This window comes from Lonchura striata, chromosome 16 (genome assembly GCF_050655825.1).
Source record: "Lonchura striata isolate lonStrDom1 chromosome 16, ASM5065582v1, whole genome shotgun sequence".
NCBI classification, from domain to species: domain Eukaryota; kingdom Metazoa; phylum Chordata; class Aves; order Passeriformes; family Estrildidae; genus Lonchura; species Lonchura striata.
In genome coordinates, this window is record NC_140718.1 from 4,744,077 (window position 1) to 4,769,168 (window position 25,092).

A 25,092-nucleotide genomic window follows, 5' to 3' on the forward strand; every position below is an offset into this window, starting at 1 on the left:
AATTAATGAGTATATATAAACTGTGTAATCCATCAATAAACTGAGACTTGATGATCATGATAGCATGAGTCTTGTCTCCCGCGGCACCCTCCAACAGGGGCATCCCCTGAGGGTACCCTCCACTTATCAGGAGCGTGCTTTTCTAGTCTCTCTCTTACCCAAAGCTGGGCTCTCCCCCAAAGGCTGGGGTATCCCATGAGGGCTGAGAGAGTAGAAAAGACAAGAATAGGGCAGAAATTTTCCATCAAACTACGGCACCTTTATAGGAATAGGGGAGAATCTAATACTATGCAAGAAGCCCCTGACATCCATGCACCTCGTTGAAATCTAGCTGCGTCGGGCTCCTCCCCTGTAAGTTCCCCTGTGGCTTCTGTGAAGCTCCCTGTACCCTCTGTCCCTTGGACTTCCCAAAGCCCTACCCTATCCTCCCTTGGGGATGGTGTTGGCCACAGCACCCCAAGCGCCCCGCCAGACACTGTTCAGAGCTCTCGAGGGAACTGCAGTGCACCCGGCACTCCTTTCCAAGGTGACGCTGGCCACGCAGCTTGGAACCCACTTTCCTGCCTTGACCCTTCTTCTCCGGCCCCAAGTTTCCTGCCAGCCCCACCCCTTCCGCAGAGGCCCCTACAGGAATTGTGTGTCGGAGGCCAGTCCCCTTTGTTGGAAGGTGGGGTTGGACCATCCCCATTCCTTATTCCGGCTCCTCCTCTGGGGGAAGGATCGCCTATGGGGCCTCCCGTCAGGGGACCCTCCTTCTTGGGAGATCACCCTCTTTTATGGAGGGACCTCCTTCGGAGGAAGGTGGAGCTGAAACCCACACCTGGAATCCTCCATTTTGTCTCTCCCTAGGACGGCAGTGCCCAGGTCCTTCCCCTTACCGATAGCCCATAACACTTGTGGCAGTTGCCAAAGTAATAATATTTCTTCTTATGAACTGAATCAATTATGAATTCAATTGGTATTTAATTTTTGGAAGAATCTCCCCAAAGCCCCTGACCCTTCAAAGCCTTTGTGGAAACCGTTCAAGATCATTAGCCTACAAGCTTCCACAGTTGAGATAAATGAAAAAAGAACCAAAAAGAACGATTTAAAACATGTTTTAAGTATAGAAAAAAAAACATGAGGCAAGTGTTTGCCCATCAAAGTCAAAAATTTGTTTCACCTGCAAAAAGAAAGATCACATAGGAAAAAACGGTCCAAAGTTAAAAAAAAAAAAAAAACAACTACTATAATCTGAATAAAAATAAAAAAAAAAAAATTGAATGAATATAAGAACAAAATTATTCAAGAGTGACTGCCCAAGTTCCCCATCCATTTCCTTAATTATACCGTACCAAGTGTTCCTTTTCATTTCAATATTGTTTTAAAGTTTTCACAGTACACTTTGGAAAAAGAGTTCATTAATTTGCCTTTAGACCTTATTTAAACTTCATGATCTTTGTGGATTTTTGTTTAACCACTTTCCCAAATTTCCAACTAAATTTCTTGACTAAAGAAATTGTTCATTATATTCTTGATACTTTAAAATAATCTGCTTGTTAAATTATATATTATAGAGATAGGATTCACTGTGTCCAGTTAATACCCATGGTTGCATAAAATAAAATGAGCAAGACCACATCTCCATTTGCTGATCACATCCTACAGGAGGAGTGACTTCCAAAATCACTTTGGAACCCCAGAAAGCCAGATCCTCCAGATTCCTCGGTGATTCATGCTTCAAGCCCAGTCTTACTTCAAGATCATTCCGCTGCAATTCCTACTCCCGACCCTGATTCCGTATATAATAACTTTGTACATTTTATATTAAGATTCTTATGTGAAGAAGATCCTTACCCCATGTGTTATGGTCATGAGTAGTTCATTTTTTCCTGATAAGTATTGAATTATTTTCTGTTGCTGTGATAATTTGTCATATGCTAAAATCTGTTATATGATAGATTATGTAGATGATATGTTATATAATAGATTAATTTGTTTTGAACCCCAGAACTCTCCTCTCTTTTGTAAAAAGAAACAGGGAGATATTGTGGTGTGTTTCGCTTTGAATCCATGTTTGCCCCCATTCCCCTCCCTAATCCACTCCCTTTCCCAGTTGCCAATTTTCCCAAGCCCTTCCCTAACCTCCTCCCTTCCAAGTTGTCAATCCTCCCTATCCTTACCCCTTTCTCCAGAGAGTTCTGTGTCTGTCTTGATGCCCTCGACACCCCATTCATTACTTTGTATTATTCCCCCCCCATTTTCCCTGATAGGCTCATAAGCTATTTGTCCCACCTTATATTCCTCCCTTACCACATCCTCATTGCTTCACCTTCCTACACCCCTCCTGCTGAGCTGCTGCATAAAAAATTCTGTTCACCCCTACCCCCACCCCAGTTTTGTCGGGAGCCCAGGAATAAATCCATCTTGTTCTACACCAAGACCCGTGTCATCACTGTCTGTCCCTGCACCAGACCTGCGGATAACTGGGAATTGCAGAGCTCGCAGGGGGACGGTCGCGCCCCTGCCGCAGCTGCCCAGCACGCCCGCACAGCGCGCTGCAACACTCCTGGTTAGGTGGAGAAGTCTGAGCTGAGCCCAAAGGTGCAGATGGAACAGCTGTGCACGGGAAGGCTCGGTGGGAAGGATGATCCAGCATCCATAGGCCTGGCAGCCTGAGCTTGCTCCAGGGGAAGGCCTTGGAGCAGATCCTCCTGAGTGCCATCCCACGGCACGTGCAGGGAACCAGGGCGTCTGCTGGAGGGAGGGAAAGCTCTGCAGCGGGACGGGGACAGCTGGGGCCTCTGGAAGGGTGTTGAGGGCTTCTGTTGTGGGAGTTTGGAGGGGCTGGTGGTAGTGGAGTGTTGGAGAAGGAGTTGTCTGGAAGGTGAGAGGTCTAGGTTGGAATTTGAGTCAGTTTGAAGGCAGCATCTGTAGTTTGGCACAACTTTGGTTACAGAGGGCAGAAAGAATATTGGTGATTTTTCCTCTTCATGGTCCTGATCCTCCTGCAAGGAACAAGAGGGGAGAGCTGCACTTTACTGGACAATTAGATATCTCTACAGGGTGAGGATTAGCCCTTTTTCCTTCCTTATTCATTTATTTGGGCTACTTTTGTAACACTGAGTGGACTTTCATTTCTTGCGAGCTTTTATTCCTTAAGATAATTAGGATATTATCATCCCTTCATAGAAAACCACTTGCAAACCAAAGAATGGCACTTGGTTTTGCCCTTTTTTGTGTAGTGTTATGTTCTGGAAAGTGACCCTCAATGGATGAGGTTAAGGCAAATGAGTTGCTGCTTTGAGATGGGAAGCAAAATTCCAAATCTTCATGTCCTCAGGCTATCCCAATTAATTTGGGAAGTTTGCAATGTTTCGGAACGACTTGAGTTGAGCAATGGGAAGTAAAGCTTTCCTGAACTGAGGATTCTTACTTGCCAGATTCTTCTGTGCCTTTGCTGCTAAGGTGTTTTTGTGCTGAAGGCAATACCTTCAATGAGAAAATAATTTCAGCATGGAGTAAGAGCTTCTGACAGAGACCAAGTGTTGCCAGCAGTTGCTCCAGGTGTTCCTGCCAACAGCCCCTGCAGGAAGGAGCACAGCCCCCAGTGCCCGTGGGTTTGGCTCCCTCTGGCACAGAAGCCCCCAGGGGCACAGGTCTCTGGGGCAGGAGATGGCACCAGCCCTGCCAGGGCTCGGGGGCTGGCAGGTCTGCCTGGGCAGGGACTCTGCCTCACCTGCTGGTGCCAGCGCTCCCCGGGCCCCAGGGCTCAGAGCAGCATTCCTGCCCTGGCCCACAGTTCCTTGTGTGTCCCACACCCGTGGGTTTAGGGTGGCCATGGGCCAGGATGGGTCCCAAGGAGGATGTGGCAGCTCCCATGGAAGGACCCGTGCCCTTCCCAGCACAGCTGCGTCGGCAGCCCTGGGGGCTCCTTCTGCTGCCCTGAGCCCGCAGAGCAGGGCAGCGTTTGCTGATGGTCTGAGCCATTCCTAAAGATCCTGTCAGGCTGTCTTGGACACTTGGGGTGAGGGATTCCTTCCAACCTGGGCCACTTTGGGTGGGCAGGGGGTGGCCCCAGGGCAGGGTGCAATGTTTCCAAGGGCCCTTTGTGACATGCTGCAGCATGGTCACCATGGCATGGAACAGCGTGTCAAAGGGCCCTTTGTGACACATGGTGACATAGGAGCTGGTGGTGACAGGACCATGCCACAGTGCTCCGTGCACTTGAGAGGACAGGACGGGACAGAGCAGTGCTGTGAGGAGCCCCCGCACAGCGCACTCATTCGTGTCTGACCAAGAGCTTTTCCGAGGTGTTATTCCTGCAGCTGACCTCGAGGCCAGATCACAGGACTTGCTGACCTGTGGCCTTCCCGAGGCTTCTCTTCTGCAGGTGCCCTCCAGGGCAGAGCGTGGGACTTGGTGCCTCGGAGGCATCTCCCATCCCTGCCGCCAGTGCCCTCGAGGCCAGAGCACCATTATTGATAGGAGACTCCTGTCCTTGTGGCAGGAGCCCTCGAGACCAGAGTGCAGGACTTGCTGTCCTGTAGCCTTCCTGAGGTTTCTCTCTTGAAGGTGCCCTCCAGGCACGAAAGCAGGACTTGCTGACTCGGAGCTTTTCCGAGGCATCTGTCCTGCAAGTAGCCACAAATCCAGCCACTGACATGGAGCAGAGACCCCCAAGAGTGCCCAAGCTGGCCTGGGTGGAGGAAGAGGAAGAAGGCCCTGGAGCTGCCCCAGCGCACGAGACTGAAGAGGTGGTGCCATTCAAGCAGCTGCAGGAGGGTGAGTGGCAGAGCTGGGCTGCTGGGCTGCAGCCAGCTTGGCCACATCCCATCCCATCACATCCCATCCCATCCCATCCCATCGCATCGCATCCCATCGCATCCCATCCCATCCCATCCCATCCCATCCCATCCCATCCCATCCCATCCCATCCCATCGCATCCCATCGCATCCCATCCCATCCCATCCCATCCCATCCCATCCCATCCCATCCCATCCCATCCCATCCCATCCCATCCCATCCCATCCCATCCCATCCCATCCCATCCTATCCCATCCCCTGGGGCCATGCCCATGGACAGGACAGAAGAGGGGCCCGGGCAGACACCCCGCAGTGGCCGTGCTCCATCCACCTGGGGCATCCCGGGGCTGTCCCTGCCTGGGCAGCGCAGGGCTGGGCTGTGTTCTCCGGCCTCTCCCGTAGCCCCTCAGCCCTGGCTGCGCTCACTCTTTGCCAGATGCAGCCCTGGACCAGACACAAGAGCAGGACCCCGCCCGGGGTCGCTTCCGCAGAACAGCGCAGGTACCTGCAGCCATCCCCACCTGGGCTGGGCCTGCTGGCACCGCTCAGCCGAGTACCACGCTTGGAGAATTCCATGGAACATCCCTGCCTTCCTGCCCTTCTTCTACAGCTGGTTTGCAAATTCATCAAGAGGATTCGGAAGGAAGAGACTACCATGGGCACAGGGCTCAGAGCATATTCACACATCTTCAAAACTAAGACCTGTGCTGCCCTGCTGGATATGCTGGTAGAGGAAGGGTTTTCCAATGCAAAGCAAGTAAGCAGCCTGTGGCCAGGGTTTGAGCCTCCCAGGAATTACTTGGCCACCCAAGCAATGCCTGCTGGTCACTGGAAGCCTTTGAGGCCATGGCAGTGTGGTGGCAAGGGAAGCACTTCTCTGGGGAAGCTGGGCATATTCCTCCCTCTGGCAGCTTTCCAAGTCTCCCCGTGCCTTCTTCAGGTGCCTGCCATGGTGAGGTACATCCACCAGTGGCTCATGGCCAATCAGTTTGCTGAGCACAGGCTGGACAGGACCCTGCTGGATCTCACCAAAGAACAGCCCGCTGACGTAGTAATGACGCTCCTGCGTGTGGCCCCATCCTGTGACAGGTACGGTGCCCACCTGCCCAGAGGGCTCAGGGCTCCCCAGCCCATCAGCCTGCACAGCCTGTGCCAGGTGTCTGACCAACAGAGAGTCCCAGGGCCCTCTGGCTGCTCCCTCTGCCAGCCCTGGCACATCAGCCCCCACGCCTGCTGCCATGCTCCCTCACTGCCCCTCAGGGCCTGTCCCCACAGGGCTGGGCTGCCTGAGTGCTGCTGGTGAGGGGCAGTGGGCAGAGGCAGCGCTGGCAGCCAGCTCAGGTCCCCACTGCTGCCCAGGCCACAATGCTGTGTCCTAGACCCCCCCTGAGACAGAGCTCTGACCCCACAGAGCTGCTTTGACCATGTGGAAGAGCATCATGTGCTCGTCCAGGACTGTGGAGCCGGTGCAGCTGATACTCCTCGATGTGCTGGGGAGCTGGCCAGAGTACAGCACATGCACCTCTGATGGGGACAAAACGGGTGTCTTTGTCCTGGCTGTGAGTTTCTGCAACTGGCCTTTGCTGGCCCCAAGGCCACCTCTCCATCCTCCCTCCCCCACTGCATCTCCCTGCCTCAGGCGCTGGGCTGAAACCTGGCCTCGGGGCAGCTTTAGGGCCACCAGGCCTGGTGCTGCCCCTGCATCTCTCCGGGCCTCTCCCTCCCGTGCTTGGGCCCTGTCTCACGGACACCTCGGCACTGAGCGCTGTCACGAGGGGCTTTGTCCTTTGCAGGCAACTGTGGTGATGTGGAAGATCCTCCAGGAGCCCTGTGTCCCACATATTGTGACCGCGTATTTCCCCCGCCTATTTGTCCATCTGCTCTTCCAAGTGCTCTTCAGCACTCTGGATAATCCAGAGGAGGTTGATACCTTCTGGAAGGGATGTCAGCAGCAATACGGCCTTGCCACCAGTCCCAACAGGTGCTCCATCCCAGTTCTCCTGTCCTTGCCATATCCCTGGGCAGGAGCCAGTGCTCCCAGCGTGACCTGGCCTTTGCTCTGCACACAGGTTTGCAGTGCAGACCCTGAAGTCCCTGCTCTGCCAAATGCAGTATGAGGATGTGGTGGTGGCAATGGAACGCAAGTGTGGCTGGGACACGCTGCTGTGTGCTGACACCCACCATTATGGTGTGGGTCTGCTGGCCAAGTGAGACCCCCTTCACCCTGCTGCCTCTGACATTTGTGCTCTGTGCCTAGGGTGCCCCACACAGTCCCCGTGGTCATGGGCCAGAAGGCCTTGTCACCGAGGGACAGCCAAGCAGACTGGAAAAGGCTGGGAGAGGAGGGTGCCCACAAGGAGCCGCCTCCCAAATAGCCCAGGGGCCCTTGCAGGATGCTGGGGAAAGACCAGACCTCTGTGAGTCACTCCTGGGAGAGGTTTGTCCCCCTGGCCCACAGTCTTGGTTACTTTGTCTCCTGGCAGGGAGATGTCCTGTGTCTCCATCCCCTTGTGCTCTCGGATCGCTCGCTACCTGCTCCGGCTGCTCAGCACACAGGAGCCACGCTGGGAGCTGCCCTCCCTGGCGTTCCTTGTGGAGGTGAGCCTGATGGCCAGCGCTGCCTCGCTCAGCTGCCTCCCAGCTCTCTGCCCTCTCGTAGCCACAGCTGCCTGGGATGGAGCCCGCGCCCTGTGCTGCTGCCTGGGCCAAGCCTTGTGCGGTTCTGGGCTCCTGCTGGCCGGTCCCCTGTCACTGCCCTGTGCCTTTCAGGTTCTCGAGTGCCTGGACTTGAGTAAACGCCGTGCTAACAGAGTCCTGCAAATCTTGTCAAGGCACCTGAGAAGCGAGTGCAAGGAGAGGCGTCACCTGGCGCTCAGGGCCCTTCTCGAGCTCATCAACGATCCCTCGATGGTGAGAAGGGGACAGGGGCAGAGGCTGCGCTCGGGAATGCAGTCGCTTGGGCTTGGCTGGGCTTTGGGTGCTGGGCCAGCCGCTCCCAGCTCTCCTGCCTCCCACTTCAGCTGCCCAAGTGCTTCGGAACAGCCCTTTGGTCTCTAGGCCCTGCGGCAGCAGGATGGCATTTCACAAACTTGTGTTCCTCACAGAGAGAAAAAATGTGGAGCCTGACTGAAAGTCTTGTGGAGCTCCTGTGGGATGCGGATGAAGAGATAGTTAGAATGACAGTCATGCTCCTCAACTTTATCATCTTGGACAAGGACATGCTGATACCCAGCCCCATCCCACTGCAGCTGGTTGAGGCGCTCCTGCCATTCCTTGACCACGTAAGGCTCACTGCCCCCAGCCACGGACACTGGCGGCTGCCCAGATACTTTGTGCCCTGTGGCTTTGCAGGCCTGCACCAAGCTGAGCCCCATGCAGCCGATGCTGAGGTCTTTTTTTCTTCCCTTCTTACAGGACAATAGACAGGTGCAGCTGCTCTCCATACTGCTCTTCCGAACATTGGTGACTTTTCCAGAGGAAAATGAAAAAGAGGCTATGAAGACACATGTGCGCCAGAGCCTGCTGCCACTCTTCTTCCACTGCCATGATGAGAACCAGCGAGTGGCAGAGGTGAGGACTCGTGGGCTGCTGCTGTTCCCCTGGCAGGGGGCTGGGCTGCCTCCTGCCCTGGCGCCTGGCGGGCTGCAGCCTCCTCCAGGCCTTGGCACAGGGACACAGCTCTTGTGCCCTGGGCTCTGGGGCCATCTCCGTGTCTCTGCTGCTCTCCAGGCTTCTCAGGAAACGCTCCTTCGTGCGGCCGAGCTCTTGGAGAGGAGGGATCTTGAAAAACTGGCGAAGAGAAAGAAGCTGTGGAAGTTGGCGGAGTGGCTGGTAAGGAGGGCCGGGAAGCCGCAGCCCCAGCCCGGAGCAGCCCCTGAGCGCAGTGCTCGGTGTGCGGGCTGGCAGCTGTGCCCCTGCCCGCTGCTGCAGCCCGAGGCCCGCGGGCTCTGCTCCAGGCTCCTGCGGGCCCAGCCGGGTGCCGATGGAGCCGCGGCCCGGCGGGGCTGCGGGGCGGCCCCGCGGCTCCCCGGGCAGCAGCCGGCCCTCTGCCCCTGCAGAGCCCGGCGCCGGCGGCTGCTGGCCGCGCCTCAGGGCTGTGCGGGCAGGGGAGGCCGGGGCTGGCGCGGGGAGCGCCCGGCCCAGGGGCTGAGCCCGCGCCAACCCTTCCCTGCTGCCGCTCTCTGCAGCTGGCAGAGGACAGCAGCAGCGCGGCCGAGCACCTGCGCCGGGCCCTGCCCTACCTGCAGAGCCCACAGGAGCCCCTGCGAGAGGCGGCCGTCAGGTTCCTGGGTGAGCCGCGAGCCCGGGCTCCCTCCCCGCCCCGCCGCAGCTCGGCCCCAGCCCCGCCTGCTGCCCCGGCAGCGCCACCCGGGCCCGGCGCCTCTGGCAGCCGTGCCCTGGGGCGGCAGCGAGCGGCGAGGGCCCGGGCTGAGCCCTGCCGGGCCAGGAGGCCGTGTGGCCCCAGGGCTGGCAGCGCCGCTGGCAGGAGCTGTGCCGCTGGGCTGACAGGCTCTGTGTTCCCAGGGACGGCCGGGCGGCACCTCCGGGGGAGGAAGGAAGAGCTCCAGCTCATCTCTGAGGGTGAGTGAGGGCAACAGGCTGCCAGCGGGGGGTTTGTGGCGAGCACCTTCGGGCTGATCCGCCTGGTCCCTGCTCCCTGCTGGCCATGGCCAGAGCCGGCTGGGATGGCCCTGGCACGGGGGTCTACTCGGGTCCCAGATGCGGGAACTGACCCTGGCTCTGTTCCTCTCTCTTTCAGCCCTTGAAGGCATGGCAAATGACATCAGCATCCCCGTCGGAAGCCTGGCAATTCAAACACTGTACGTCCTCCAGGAAGCAGAGAGAGCTCCTTCTTCCATCTTCGGCAGCCTGCATGATCGGCTCCGCAGGGCATGGAGGAGACGGCCTCGTCTGTCGGGGCTCGGCTGGCTGTGCTGCTGGAGCTCTGCAGAGAGCTGATCCCAGGGGCTCTGTCTGCTAGGGCCACCCGAGCCAGCAGGAATGTTTCATTTCCTCAAGATTGTTCTTTCCTTCTTTTTGTTTTTCTTTAGCGTATAAATATAGGATGTGTTGCAATAGACAGACTCCCAGGATCTTTCTTTTGCTGCCCAGGCTCTGCAGGGCCTAGGGGAAGAGGGAGAAAAGGGTTCCTGGGCTCAGCAAGCTGCTCAGGCTTGCAGGGTTGCAGGGAAAATGGCCAGAAGCCCCTTGGCCTTTGGTGGTTCTGCCGAAGCCTTTGTGCTGCCCACAGAGCAGATGGGCAGGGGCTGGAGCTGTGGGGATCTCTGTGAGAGCGGTGCCTGGAGATGGCCACAAGCCCTGTCCCAGGCAGGAAGTGCCATCCGTGTCCTCCTGCCCGTGTGTTGCTGGCTGGATTGCTGAGGACTCCCCGGTGCCTCTTGGTGGGGCTCCTCTGGAGCTCCTGTGGGGCTGCGGCGCTGCTGCCGGGCAGGTTGGCCAGGCTGCAAGGAGAGAAACCGGAAAGCCCCGTCAGCTGAAGGCTCCTGTCCCCTTGTCCCAGCCACCCGCGGTGCCCAGGCCATGCTGGCCGTGCCAGAGCTGTGCCCAGAGCTGCCCATCACTGCTGCCTTTGGGAGCAGAGCAGGAGGGCAGGACATGTGCCCAGCCTGCAGCCAGCCACGGCACCTCCAGCCCTCAGCAGCTGCCCAGAGCAGGACGCTCCTGTGCTCGCTGCCATCTCCCCAAAGCTCTGATCCCACCAGCCCCAGCAGACAGGACCCACCTCACGCCATTCCCCGCTGGAAGAAAAGCTGCTCCCAAACGATGTCCTCAGCCTTCTCCAAGGGCACGGCCCATCCACGCCGCAGCTGCTCCCAAGCACTTCCTGATCCAGATTGGGCCCCACCTGGAACGCTTCCTCTAGAAAAACACACAACAAATTATTGAAAATACATTACAGAAAAAAGGGGAACAAGAAAAAAGGTCAAAGATCTTATCTCTGTCAGGGCCTTAAGGAAGGCCCAGCCATGTTGGAACTCAAAATGCCTCTCAGACATTTTTAGAGGTTCCAGGCCTTGGTCAGAAGCATTTTAGACCCTGGCAGGCAGCTGGAAACAACTGTGATTTTGAGTTTGAGCCATGGAATGAGTTACCCACTTCAGAGGTGGAACAAAGGGTTAGATAGTATAGTAAAAGTAGTTACAAAATAGAGGGAAAAATTTTTTGGTATTGTACAGGGGAGGGTTTTAGCACCTGTACAGGGGGGTTTTCACTTTGTACATGGGGGTCAGAAGTTCTAAGATGGAGGAAAGTGGGCTGATCCTGTTCTTCCTCCTTCTTCTTCCTTGCCTCCATGTTCTTGGTGATGCTGGCACTTATGGATGGGTTTAGAGTAGAAAAGCACTTTGTAATATAGGTAGTAGCTATTGGGGAAAAACTGTAAACATGTAATACGTAATATATCATCTAAAAGATAGCAGCAGCCCTGGGTGGGGGGAGAGAAGAAGAAGATAGCAGACAGAGAGGATGTCGGGGTGTGTGTGTGTCTCTGCCTGGGCCGCTGACCAAACAGCTGCAGCCCGAGAAGAAAATCTTTTAGATAACTTGCAATAAACTGCCTTGAGACCGAACAACAAGAGGCTGTGGAGTTTTTCTTCGGAAGCATGGGTTGGAGGAGAGACTTTACCACCACATGAGACCTCAGACCAAGCCCGGGGTTCTCACACAACCCCTGGCATTTCACCTGATTAATAACAAAATGAGCTCTCTAGTGAGGCAGACAGCTGGTTAGCCAGTCCCGCCACCCAGGCAAAATGTGCATTTATCATCAAAAGCAGCCTCTGAAGTTCCTCAGTGCATCCCTAGCCCGTGTCTGAGCACATCACAGCTGGGTGGCAAAGATGGATTCCTACATTATTCCTCTGGAATTTGGCCTGGAGACACTGAACTGCTCCCCCAGAGCCACAGCAGGGCTCAGGCATCCCAGGGGTGTTTGTCCCCTCTGTGGTTGGGCTCAGCTCTTTCCTCCCCATCACCTCAGGGCAGCAGAAGGTGCCTTTAACCATGCTGGGAAGAAGCCAAATTCCCAAACCCAGGAATTACCAAAAGAGCACCAAACACATCACGTATAAATGCTGACTCCAGAGTGGTTTGGGACCCATCCTGGCTGAGGCATCAGCTGAGCCTCACCGGAGCATCCACTGCCACACCAGGTGATGCTCTGCAGCTCCTGTGGGCTCAGCTCGGTGCTGTCCCCTCTTATGACCTGATTTTCAGAGACCAAACCCATCCCGGTCAGTCCCCTCACACACCCCCTTAAAGCAGACAGGTGGGATAAGCAGAAATCAATTTTATTAAAGACAGCAGGGCTGCAAACTCTCCCCTCCAAGCAGCAAAACTCCTGCCTCAGCAGGGACAGCAGGAACATCCTCTCCAAACCACTCCAGATCCTCACCGCAGCACAGCTCCCACAGAACCTGAGTTTAGGCTGAAAAAGCCCTCTATGATGGAGTCCAGCACTGCCAAATCTGCCACTAAACCACTTCCCCAAGTGCCACATCTTTAAACCCATCCTGAGCTCCCCACAGGGCAGCTACCGCACCAAAATTAGCTTTGTAGGATTACAGTATTCCCTTAAAAAAAAAAAAACTACAAAACACAGCGTGCCCATCTCAGCACGTCCTAGGACAGCTTCTGCAGGGCAGTTGAAATTTGGAAACATCAGCCTGAGCGGAAAACAGTTTGATTAGTTCATAGCCTGGGAAGCCAAGAGGAAATCTCCCAGCATTGTTCCACCCTGGGAAGAGCATCAGGACGTGTTGTTATTTACTCGGGGCTGGTTTCAGCACAGGGCTGGGGATTCCCATCCCAGGATCAAGGACATCCTCACAGCAAAGTGTTCCCTTTGCTCCCCAAAGAGGGACTCCAAATTTGGGAGCTCCAGGATGGAGCCACAGCATCCACACGTGGTTGTGTCCTGCTGGGTGAAGGGGACAAACAGCCCTCATTTGCATCTCATTTGCAAAATATACCCCCAGTACCGCCAGAACCCATCAAGTAACTGCTCTGTGCTCCTCATTAGCGTCTCATTTGCATAAGAAACCCTTAGTGTTCTCAAGCCCCACGGAGAACTCTCTCACAGGCCTCATTTGCATAAACACCCCCCAAATCTCCCCAGGACCCCTGCAGCCCCCTATAAGCATCTCATTTGCATAAGAACCCATCCATTTCCTCCCAAACTTCCCTGAAGCCCCCCCAGACACTGCCGGCAGCCCTAATTTGAATCTCATTTGCATAAATACCAGCAAACATCTCCAGGACTTATTGAGTAACTGTCCTTTGCCCCTAATTAGCTTCTCATTTGCATAATAAACCATTAATTTCCCCTAAATTTTCCCACCACCCCCCCCCCGGGCATCCCCCATGTGCCTCTAATTTGCATCTAATTTGCATAAACATATATTAACAGCCCCTGAGTCCCCACGGGACCCTCAAGAAGCTGTTCTTGGGCCCTCATTAGCACCTTATTTGCATAATAAAAACTTAATGAGCACTAAACTTCCAGAACACCTGCAAGGACTCTCCCACACTCGTGATTTACATCTCATTTGCATAAGAACACTTTAATTTCCCCCAAACCTCCCAAAACCACTTTCAGATATTCTCCCACACCCCTCATTACCATCTCATTTGCATGAACACCCCCCCAGCTCCAAATTGACCAATCAGGACACAGCCCCATCGACTCCACCAATCCTCATTGGCTGCCTTGGCCTGGCCCCGCCCACTGCCGCCATCTTGTGGGTGGGAGCTCGGCCGCCATCTTGGGGCATGGCCTTTATTATGTCAGCCATTTTGGGGGCGTGGCCTCGGCGCCATTTTGGGGGCGTGGCCTGGAACTTGGCGGCCATCTTGGGGACATGGTCACAGTAACTTGGGGGTGTGGCTTGCGAGTTGTCGGCCATCTTGGGGGCGTGGTCTCCGCATGATTTGGGGGCGTGGCCTGAGAGTTGTCGGCCATCTTGAGGGCGTGGTCTCAGCATCATTTGGGGGCGTGGTCTGCGAGTTGTCAGCCATCTTGGGGGCGTGGCCACAGCATGATTTTGGGGGTGTGGCTTGTGAATTGTCGGCCATCTTGGGGGCGTGGTCTCAGCATTATTTGGGGGCGTGGCCTGGGAGTTGTCGGCCATCTTTGAGGCGTGGCCACAGCATGATTTGGGGGCGTGGCCTGAGAGTTGTCGGCCATCTTGGGGGCGTGGTCTCAGCATCATTTGGGGGCGTGGTCTGCGAGTTGTCGGCCATCTTGTGGGCGTGGTCTCAGCATGATTTGGGGCGTGGTCTGCGAGTTGTCGGCCATCTTGGGGGCGTGGTCTCAGCATGATTTGGGGGCGTGGCCTGAGAGTTGTCGCCCATCTTGTGGGCGTGGTCTCAGCATGATTTGGGGGCGTGGTCTGCGAGTTGTCGGCCATCTTGGGGGCGTGGTCTCAGCATGATTTGGGGGCGTGGTCTGCGAGTTGTCGGCCATCTTGGGGGCGTGGTCTCAGTATTATTTGGGGGCGTGGTCTGTGAGTTGTCGGCCATCTTGGGGGCGTGGCCAGCTCAGGCGGCCACCTCGTAGTCCCCCATGGGGAAGGTGCCAGTGTCGTCGCCGGGCCTCATCCCCCGCCAGCGAGAGCCTCCTGGATCGGGGCGAAAATCCAACATTTTGGGCAAAAAGTTCCATTTGGGGGGGGAAAGAGTGTTTTGGGGGCGGGAAAATGGATTAGGAGCTAACTGAGAAGTTTTGGGGAGAAAAAAGGAGATTTTGGAGCTGAATTGGGGATTTTTTTAGGTGGTTTGGAGACAAAAAGGGACGATTTTGGGGGGAAAAGGGAAATTTGGAATTAAACTGTTGATTTTTAGGATAAAATAGAAGTTTTTGCGGTAAAATGAGGATTTTTGGTGGCAAAAATCAAAGTTTTGGGTTCAAAACAGAATTTGTAGCAAAACTTGGGGATTTGACGGGAAAAAAAGGCAATTTTGGGGTGATTTTGGGCTGAAAATTGGGAGCGTGGGAGTGGGAGGGTTCAGTTTGGGAGGAAAAAGGGTAATTTGGAGGGAAAATGTAGGAATTTTGGTATTAAAACAAGCAATTTGAGGGCAGAAGGGCAAAGTTGGGCAAAAATCTGGACATTTTAGTCAAAAAATGAAAAAATTTGGGGTGAGTAGAGCCCAATTTTGGGGTGCAAAGGGTCATTTTAGGGCAATAGGGTTTTTTGGTGAGAAATTTGGGGAAATTTTGGGGAATTGGGGGTGCAACTTGGCAGTTCTGGCAGAGAAAGAACAAAATGGGAGTAAAAATGGGAAATTTGGTGCAAAATGGCCAATTTTTGGAGCAAAAGGGGGAAATTGGAGCAGAAAATGGGTAATTTTGGAGAAAAGAATGTTAAGTTTTGGACTAAAATGGGAAATTTGTGGTCAAAATGGGGAATTTGTGCGATTTAGGGACAATTTGGGGTCCAACTCCGCCCTTCCCCCCACTGACCCCTCCTCTTCCGGCACAGCCAAGCAGCCAATAGGAGCCCCAGGAGCAGCAAGGCCACGCCCACGACGCCACCGATGACCAATGGGAGGAAGTCAAACGGAGCTGGGGGCAAGACCCCGCATCAAAAAAAAATTCTGGGTCACCAAATATCCCAAAAACCACAAAAATCATCCCAAAACAACCCAGGGTAAGTGAATACCCCCAAAACCCCAAAAAACAGCAAATACCCAAAACACCCCAAAACCAGCCCAAAACAAAAGCCCCAGAGTCAGTGAATACCCCAAAACTCCCAAAAGCACCCCATAAATCCTCCAGGGTCAGCAAATACCTAAAAAAACCCAAAAGTGCCCAAAAACCACACCCTGGGACAGTGAATAACCCAAAAGCCCCAAAACCACCCAAAAAAAAACCTGGGTCCGGAAATACCCCAAAAGCCCCAAAACCACCCAAAAAAACCCTGGGTCAGGAAATACCCCAAAAAAACCCAAAACCACCCACAAAAAAACCTGGGTCCGAGAATTCCCAAAAACCCCAAAACCACCCAAAAAAATCCCCCTGGTTCAGAAAATACCCAAAAACCCCAAAACCACCCTAAAACAAATCCCTGGGTCAGTGAATACCCCAAAAACCCCAAAAGCACCCCAAAAAACATCCTGGGTCAGAAAATACCCAAAAAACCCCAAACCACCCCCAAAAAAACCCTTGAGTCAGAAAATACCCAAAAAACCCCAAAACCACCCCAAAAAACCAACCCTGTGGTCAGTGGGTGTGGTCAGTGGTCAGTGGGTGTGGTCAGTGGTCAGTGGGTGTGGTCAGGGGTCAGTGGGTGTGGTCAGTGGTCAGTGGGTGTGGTCAGTGGGTGTGGTCAGTGGGTGTGGTCAGTGGTCAGTGGGTGTGGTCAGTGGGTTTGGTCAGTGTGTGTGGTCAGGGGTCAATGGGTGTGGTCAGTGGGTGTGGTCAGTGGGTGTGGTCAGGGGTAAGTGGGTGTGGTCAGTGGTCAGTGGATGTGGTCAGTGTGTGTGGTCAGGGGTCAATGGGTGTGGTCAGTGGGTGTGGGCAGTGGGTGTGGTCAGGGGTAAGTGGGTGTGGTCAGTGGTCAGTGGGTGTGGTCAGGGGTCAGTGGGTGTTGTCAATGATGTGTGGGTGTGTTCAGTGGTCAGTGGGTGTGTTCAGTGGTCAGTGGTCAGTGGGTGTGGTCAGTGGTCAGTGGTCAGTGGGTGTGGTCAGGGGTCAGTGGGTGTGGTCAGTGGGTGTGGTCAGTGGTCAGTGGGTGTGTTCAGTGGTCAGTGGGTGTGGTCACTGGTCAATGGGCGTGGCCAGGGGGTCAGTGCACATGTTCAATGAGAAGGGTGTGTCCATTTGGTCAGTGGGAAGGGTGTGGCCATTGTGGGTGTGGTCATTTGGGTGGGCGTGGTCACTGATGAGGGTGTGGTCAGTCTGGGGGTGTGGCCAATGGGATGGGCGTGGTCAATGTGAGGGGTGTGCCCATTTGAATGGGCGTGGCCATTCGGGATGTGGTCATTTGCATGGGTGTGGCCATCTTGTTGGGCGTGGTCAACCACGGTGTGGTCAATGGGAGGGTGTGGACATTTTGTTGGGCGTGGTCAATTCGTGTGTGTGGTCATTTTGGGTGTGGTCAATTGGGTGGGCGTGACCATTTAGATGGGCGTGGCCATTTGGGATGTGGTCATTTGCATAGGTGTGGCCATATTAATGAGCATGGTCAATCGGGGTGTGGTCAATAGGTGGGTGTGGCCATTTTGGGAGATGACCATTTGAGTGGGTGTGGCCATTTTAATAGGCGTGGTCAATTCGTAGGTGTGGTCATTTTGGGGTGTGGGTGTGGTCATTTAGATGGGCGTGGCCATTTGGGATGTGGTCATTTGCATGGGTGTGGCCATATTAATGGGCATGGTCAACCAGGGTGTGGTCAATGGGGTGGGCGTGGCCATTTGGCAGAAGATGGCCATTGGATTGGGTGTGGCCATTTGGATGGGCGTGGCCATCTTGGGAGGTGACCATTTGAGTGAGTGTGGTCATTTTGATGGGCGTGGTCAATTAGTGGGTGTGGTCATTGGAGTGGGTGTGGCCATCTTGATGGGCGTGGCCATTTTGGGTGATGATTATTTGAGTGGGTGTGGCCATCACGATGGGCGTGGCCAACTGGTGTGGTCAATGGTTGGGCGTGGCCATTGTCTGGGTGTGGTTAGACGGGTGGGTGTGGCCACTTGTGTGGGCATGGCCACCCAATGAATGCCAAGATGGCGCCTGCCCTCCCGCCCACCTCCCGACCCCGTTTTCCCAAATGCACCGCTTTTCGCCCCAAAATCCCCCACCTACCCCAGACCACCACGGCCACGCCCCGGCTGGGCGGGGCCTCCAGCCAGGCCCCGCCCACCTCCTCCTCCAGCCGGCAGCTGAAATTCCCGGACATTTCCGGGGAGATCCGCAGGAAGAGCAGCTCCGCCCCCTCCTCGGTGACGTCACCGATGACGTCATCGGCGCTTGGCGCCAGCTCAGCGCCGTCGCGGAAGAAGCGGAAGCGGCGGCGGAAGCGGCGCCGGGGCGCGGCGCAGGTCAGGCGCAGGCGCTGGCCCGCGGCCACCACGCCCGAGGGCGGCTCCACCGAGAGCAGAGGGGCCGGGCACGGACCTGGGAGCGGCGATTTTCCAGCCAAACCCAACCATGACCCAACCATGGCCCAAGCAAACCCAACTAAACTCAACCAAACCCAACCATGACCCAAGCAAACCCAACTAAACTCAACCAAACCCAACCATGACCCAACCATGACCCAACCAAACCCAACTAAACTCAACCAAACCCAACCATGACCCAACCAAACCCAACTAAACTCAACCGAACCCAACCATGGCCCAACCATGACCCAACCATGACCTAACCAAACCCAACTAAACTCAACCAAAGCCAGCCATGACCCAACTAAACCCAACGATGACTCAATCATGACCCAACCAAACCCAACTAAACTCAACCAAACCCAACCATGGCCCAACCAAACCCAACTAAACTCAACCAAATCCAACCATGACCCAACCATGGCCCAACCAAACCCAACTAAACTCAACCAAACCCAACCATGACCCAACCAAACCCAACTATGACCCAACCATGGCCCAACCATGGCCCAACCATGACCCAACCAAACCCAACTAAACTCAACCAAACCCAACCATGACCCAACCAAACCCAACTAAACTCAACCAAACCCAACCATGACCCAACCATGGCCCAACCAAACCCAACTAAACTCAACCAAACCCAACTAAACTCAACCAAACCCAACCATGACCCAACCATGACCCAACCATGACCCAGCTAAACTCAGCCAAACCCAACCATGGCCCAATCATATCCCAATCATGACCCAACCAAACCAAACCCAACCATTTCCCGACCAAACCCACCTAAATCCAACCAAACACCAACCATGACCCAACCATGACCCAACAATGACCTAACAATGACCCAACCATGACCCAACCAAACACAACTAAACTCAACCAACTCAACCACATCCAACCATGACCCAGCCAAACCCAACCCAACCATGACCCCACCAAACCCAACCATGACCCAACCTAACCCAACCATGGCCCAAACCAAACCCAACCATGACCCCACCAAACCCAACCATGACCCCACCAAACCCAACCATGACCCAACCTAATCCAACCATGGCCCAACCAAACCCAACCTTGGCCCAACCAAACCCAAACATGACCCAACCACACCCAACGATGACCTAATGATGCCCCAGTCAAACCCAACCAAACCAAATGAAACCCAACCAAACACAACCATGGCCCAACCAAGCCCAATGATGACCCAACAATGACCTAACGATGACCCAGTCAAACCCAACCAAACCAAATCAACCCAACCCAACCCAACCATGACCCAACCACACCCAACCATGACCAAACCCACCTCAACCACATCCCACCATGGCCCAACCGAACCCAACCAACCCTGTCACTCCCCCTTTGCCATCTCCTCAACCTTCCCCAAACCCAACCCTGAGGTGGCTCCATGCCCAGAAACCGCTGGATTTCCCCCAAAATCACCTTTGACGATGACCAGGACGGCGTCGCTGCGGTAGGAGGCGATCCAGCGGCCCTCGGTCATCTCCTCGTAGCGGCAGCTGAAGTTCCCGGTCCGGTTCCGGTCGCTCTTCTCCACCCGCAGCCGGGCGCCGCCGGCTCCGGAACCTTCCCAGATCCCATCCGTGACCTCCAGCTCCTCCTGGAAGAACCCAAATCTGCGCTCGGCGGCGCCGGGCGGGGCCGCGCAGAAGAAGACCAGGGGCTGCCCTTCCACGGTGACGCTGGAGGGCGCCACCGTCAGGTCGGGTTGGGCTGGACGATCTGGTGGGAGGAGAAGACCCAAAGTCAAAGGCGGACCTCGGTGGAGATGGGTTTTGGGAGAAAAACGGCCCCGTTTGGGCCAAAACCCAACATTTCGCTCCAATTTTGGGATAAAAACGCTCCTGCTGGGGGCAGAAGTCAACGCTGGGCCTCAGTGGGAGAAATTTGGGATAAAATCGGCAAAGTGGGCGGAAAGGTCAAGGTTGGACCTCAATGGGGATGGACTTTGGGATAAAAGCACCAAACTGGGTGGAAAAGTCAAGGATGGACCTCAATGGGGACGAATTTTGGGGTAAAAACATCAAATTGGTTGGAAAAGTCAAGGTTGGACCTCAATGGGGACAAATTTTGGGGTAAAAATGGCCAATTGGGTGGAAAGGTCAAGGTTGGACCTCAATGGGGATGCATTTTGGGGTAAAATCACCCAGTTGGGTGGAAAGGTCAAGGTTGGACCTCAAGGGGGACGAATTTTGGGGTAAAATCACCCAGTTGGGTGGAAAGGTCAAGGCCTGGACCAAAATGGGGACGAATTTTGGGGTAAAAACACCAAACTGGGTGGAAAGGTCAAGGTTGGACCTCAAGGGGGATGAATTTTGGGGTAAAAACATCAAATTGTTTGGAAAAGTCAAGGTTGGACCAAAATGGGGACGAATTTTGGGGTAAAAACACCAAATTTGGTGGAAAAGTCAAGGTTGGACCTCAATGGGGACAAATTTTGGGGTAAAATCACCCAGTTGGGTGGAAGAGTCAAGGTTGGACCAAAATGGGGACGAATTTGGGGGTAAAAATGGAAAATTGGGTGGAAGAGTCAAGGTTGGACCTCAATGGGGGTGAATTTTGGGGTAAAAATGTCCAATTGGGTGGAAAAGTCAAGGTTGGACCTCAAGGGGGACGAATTTTGGGATAAAAATGGCCAATTGGGTGGAAAGGTCAAGGTTGGACCAAAATGGGGACGAATTTTGGGGTAAAAATGGCCAATTGGGTGGAAAGGTCAAGGTTGGACCTCAAGGGGGACAAATTTTGGGATAAAAATGGCCAATTGGGTGGAAAGGTCAAGGATGGACCAAAATGGGGGAGAATTTTGGGGTAAAAATGGCCAATTGGGTGGAAAGGTCAAGGTTGGACCTCAAGGGGGATGAATTTTGGGGTACAGGCCCCGAACCGCCGCCCGGAGCTGCGGCGCGGACCTTGGACGTCGATGAGCACGGCGCGGCTGGCCGGCGAGTGGACCTGGTGGTGGCCATTCCGCAGGACGCTGTAGGAGCAGGCGTGGAAGCCGCCGTCGCGCGGGTCGGTCACGTTGAAGGTGTGGACGAAGCGGGCGCGGGACGTGCGGACGTCGGTGACCCAGCCGGACGTGGCGGTGAAGCGGAAGCCCACGACGCGGTCGGAGCGCGGCGGCGCCGGCGCGGTGCAGGAGATGGAGACGGCGTCGCCGATGAGGAACCGAGCCTTGGGCGGCGTCACCGAGATGGTGGGGGCGGGGAGAGGGAGCTCTGGGGGGAAACGGGGGAAAAAGGGAAAAATGACCCAAAATTCCCGGTTTTGGAGGAGGGGTGGAGAAGGTGGAGAAGGTGGAGAAGGTTGAGAAGGTGGAGAAGGAGAAGAAGTTGGAGAAGGTGGAGAAGATGGAGAAGGTGGAGAAGATGGAGAAGGTTGAGAAGGTGGAGATGATGGAGAAGGTGGAGAAGGTGGAGAAGGAGAAGAAGTTGGAGAAGGTGCAGAAGATGGAGAAGGTGGAGAGGGTGGAGATGGTGGAGAAGGTGGAGAAGGTGAAGATGGAGAAGGTGGAGACGGTGGAGAAGGTGGAGAAGGTGGAGAAGATGGAGATCATGGAGAAAAGATGGAGAAGGTGGAGATGGTGGAGAAGGTGGAGAGGGTGGAGATGGTGGAGAAGGTGGAGAGGGTGGAGAAGGTGGAGAAGGTGGAGAAGATGGAGATCATGGAGAAAATATGGAGAAGGTGGAGAGGGTGGAGAAGGTGGAGAAGATGGAGAAGATGGAGAAGATGGAGAAGAACCTCTCATTTTCCCCCAAAATTCCAATTTTTTTTGGTCGGAACAGGTTCCTCCATGATCCTGGTTTGGTTGGGCTCAGATTGGGTCAAAAAATCCTAAAAATGGCCCAAAATTGGCCCCAAAATTCAATTTTTTGGAGGTGGGAATGGAGCAGGTGGAGAAGATGGAGATGATGGGGAAGAGGTCCCAGTTTTGCCCCAAATTTGGATTTTTTGGGAATTTTTGTTACCTGAAGGCGCCGCCGGCGGGAAAAGGATCGGGAGAGACGCTGGATAAAGGAAAAATGGGAAAATTAAAGAAAAATTGGGAAAAAACCCAAAAAAATGGAAGAAAAAGGGAAAATCGGGGGAAAAATGGGAAAAATTGGGGGAAAAATGGGAAAAATGGGAAAAAAGGGAAAGGAAAAAATGGGATAGAAAAGAAATCACAAAAATATTTATTAATTAATAATTAGGGGGGAAAAGGGAAATTTAGAATAAAAATAATTTAAGAATAAAAATACCATTTTTTAGAATTAAATTAAAAATCAAAGGAAAAAATAAAATTAAAAGGGAAAATAGAAAGGAAATTCAAAATTAATTCTTAATTAATAATCGGAGAGAAATGAAAGGACAGGAAAATTGAAAGAAAGCTAAAAAGAAATCATTTCAATAAAAATATTTTTTAAATGAAACTGTCATTTTTAAAAGGAAATAAAAATTAAAAGGAAAAATATTTAAATAAAAATGAAAAGGAAATATTGGGGCAATAAAGGAAATTAAAGCTTATTTTTTAATTAATAATGGGGGGAAGTTTAAAGAATAAGAGGAAAATTGAAAGAAATTAAAAGTAAGATAATTTGAAAAGAAAAAGGAAAATAATTATAATTTTTTTTTAAAGGAAAAAATAAAAAATAAAAAAAAAGGAAAAGAAAAATCGGGAAAAAAAAGGAAAAAAAAATAAAAAAAAGGAAAAGAAAAATCGGGAAAATAAAGGGAAATAAAAATGATTTATTAATTAATAATTAAGGGGAAATGAAATAAAATAAAAAAGGGAAAGGAAAATAAAAATAAAATTCATTTTGAAACAAAAAATGAAACGAAAAATCAGGAGAGAAAAGGAAAAGGAGGAATTGGGAATTTTTAATTGGGGGGTGGAAATTGGGGGGAACGGGGAAAATGGGAGAGGGAGGGCGGGAAATGGGTGAAAAAAATGGGAAATTGGGCAAAAAGGTGAAAAAAATGGGAAATGGGGCAAAAAGGTGAAAAAAATGGGCAAAAAGGGAGAAAAAAATGGGAAATTGGGCAAAAAGGGTGAAAAAAATGGGCAAAAAGGGAGAAAAAAATGGGAAAAAATGGGCAAAAAGGTGAAAAAAATGGGAAATTGGGCAAAAGGGTGAAAAAAATGGGCAAAAAGGTGAAAAAAATGGGCAAAAAGGGAGAAAAAATGGGCAAATTGGGCAAAAAGGTGAAAAAATTGGAAATTGGGCAAAAAAGCAAAAAAAACGGGCAAAAAGGGAGAAAAAAATGGGAAATTGGGCAAAAAGGGAGAGGAGGAGGAGGAGGAGGAGGAGGAAGGGCAGGAGGGAAAATGGGCACGAAAATGAGGGAAAAAAAGGGAAAATTGGGAAAAATGGGAGAGGAGGAAGAGGAGGAGGAAGAGTTGGGATAACGGGGAGGGAAAATGGGGCAAAAATGGGGAAAAATGGGAAAATGGGAGAGGAGGAAGAGGAGGGGATGGGCACAGGGATTGGCACAGGATGGGCACAGGGATGGGCACAGGGAATGGGAATGGGCACAGGGATGGGCACAGGGATGGGCACAGGGAATGGGGATGGGCACAGGGATGGGCACAGGGAATGGGGATGGGCACAGGGAATGGGCACAGGGAATGGGAATGGGCACAGGGATGGGCACAGGGAATGGGAATGGGCACAGGGATGGGCACAGGGATGGGCACAGGGAATGGGAATGGGCACAGGGAATGGGCACAGGGAATGGGGATGGGCACAGGGATGGGCACAGGGATGGGCACAGGGAATGGGAATGGGCACAGGGAATGGGCACAGGGAATGGGAATGGGCACAGGGATGGGCACAGGGATGGGCACAGGGAATGGGAATGGGCACAGGGATGGGCACAGGGATGGGCACAGGGAATGGGGATGGGCACAGGGATGGGCACAGGGATGGGCACAGGGAATGGGGATGGGCACAGGGATGGGCACAGGGATGGGCACAGGGATGGGGATGGGCACAGGGAATGGGCACAGGGATGGGCACAGGAATGGGATGGGCACAGGGATGGGCACAGGGATGGGGATGGGCACAGGAATGGGCACAGGGATGGGCACAGGGAATGGGCACAGGGATGGGCACAGGGAATGGGAACAGGGAATGGGAATGGGCACAGGGATGGGCACAGGGATGGGCACAGGGAATGGGGATGGGCACAGGAATGGGCACAGGATGGGCACAGGGAATGGGAACAGGGAATGGGAATGGGCACAGGGATGGGCACAGGGATGGGCACAGGGAATGGGGATGGGCACAGGAATGGGCACAGGGAATGGGCACAGGGAATGGGCACAGGGAATGGGAATGGGCACAGGGAATGGGCACAGGGATGGGCACAGGGATGGGCACAGGGAATGGGATGGGCACAGGGAATGGGCACAGGGATGGGCACAGGGAATGGGATGGGCACAGGGAATGGGCACAGGGATGGGCACAGGGATGGGCACAGGATGGGCACAGGATGGGCACAGGGAATGGGAACAGGGAATGGGAATGGGCACAGGGAATGGGAACAGGATGGGCACAGGGATGGGCACAGGGGAAGCTCACCCAGCAGCGGGACGAAGCTCGGCAGCGCCATTGCCCCGAGTGTCCCCGAGTGTCCCTCAGTGTCCCCTCTTTGTCCCCTCAGTGTCCCCTCTCTGTCCCCTCAGTGTCCCCTCTCTGTCCCTCTCTGTCCCCTCCCTGTCCTTCCTGTCCCCTCTCTGTCCCTCTCTGTCCCCTCACTGTCCCCTCACTGTCCCTCCCTGTCCTTCCTGTCCCCTCTCTGTCCCTCCCTGTCCTTCCTGTCCCCTCTCTGTCCCTCACTGTCCCCTCAGTGTCCCCTCTCTGTCCCCTCACTGTCCCCTCAGTGTCCCCTCTCTGTCCCCTCAGTGTCCCCTCTCTGTCCCCTCTCTGTCCCCTCTCTGTCCCCTCACTGTCCCTCTCTGTCCCTCTCTGTCCCCTCTCTGTCCCCTCTCTGTCCCCTCACTGTCCCTCTCTGTCCCCTCTCTGTCCCCTCTCTGTCCCTCTCTGTCCCCTCTCTGTCCCCTCTCTGTCCCCTCTCTGTCCCTCTCTGTCCCCTCTCTGTCCCTCTCTGTCCCCTCTCTGTCCCCTCTCTGTCCCCTCTCTGTCCCTCTCTGTCCCCTCTCTGTCCCTCTCTGT

General features: G+C 53.9%; 1 protein-coding gene and 1 long non-coding RNA gene across 2 annotated transcripts; one reads left to right on the forward strand and one right to left on the reverse strand.

Annotated features, from left to right (window-relative positions):
* The first annotated feature begins 8,699 nt into the window (after window positions 1-8,699).
* Window positions 8,700-9,866, forward strand: LOC144247883 (uncharacterized). Its single transcript, XR_013341356.2, has 2 exons — window positions 8,700-9,367; window positions 9,546-9,866. It is a non-coding gene; the product is annotated as an uncharacterized LOC144247883 (long non-coding RNA).
* Window positions 9,867-13,341: 3,475 nt separating this feature from the next.
* Window positions 13,342-24,693, reverse strand: LOC110482498 (Fc receptor-like protein 5). Its single transcript, XM_085593556.1, has 7 exons — window positions 24,499-24,693; window positions 21,904-21,942; window positions 20,845-21,153; window positions 19,358-19,657; window positions 17,610-17,921; window positions 15,270-15,371; window positions 13,342-14,424 (listed from the first exon to the last, which is right to left on the reverse strand). Exons 1-7 carry the CDS (start codon window positions 24,527-24,529, stop codon window positions 14,345-14,347), a joined length of 1,173 nt encoding a protein of 390 aa, XP_085449682.1. The 5' UTR covers window positions 24,530-24,693; the 3' UTR covers window positions 13,342-14,344.
* Between the last annotated feature and the right edge of the window lie 399 nt (window positions 24,694-25,092).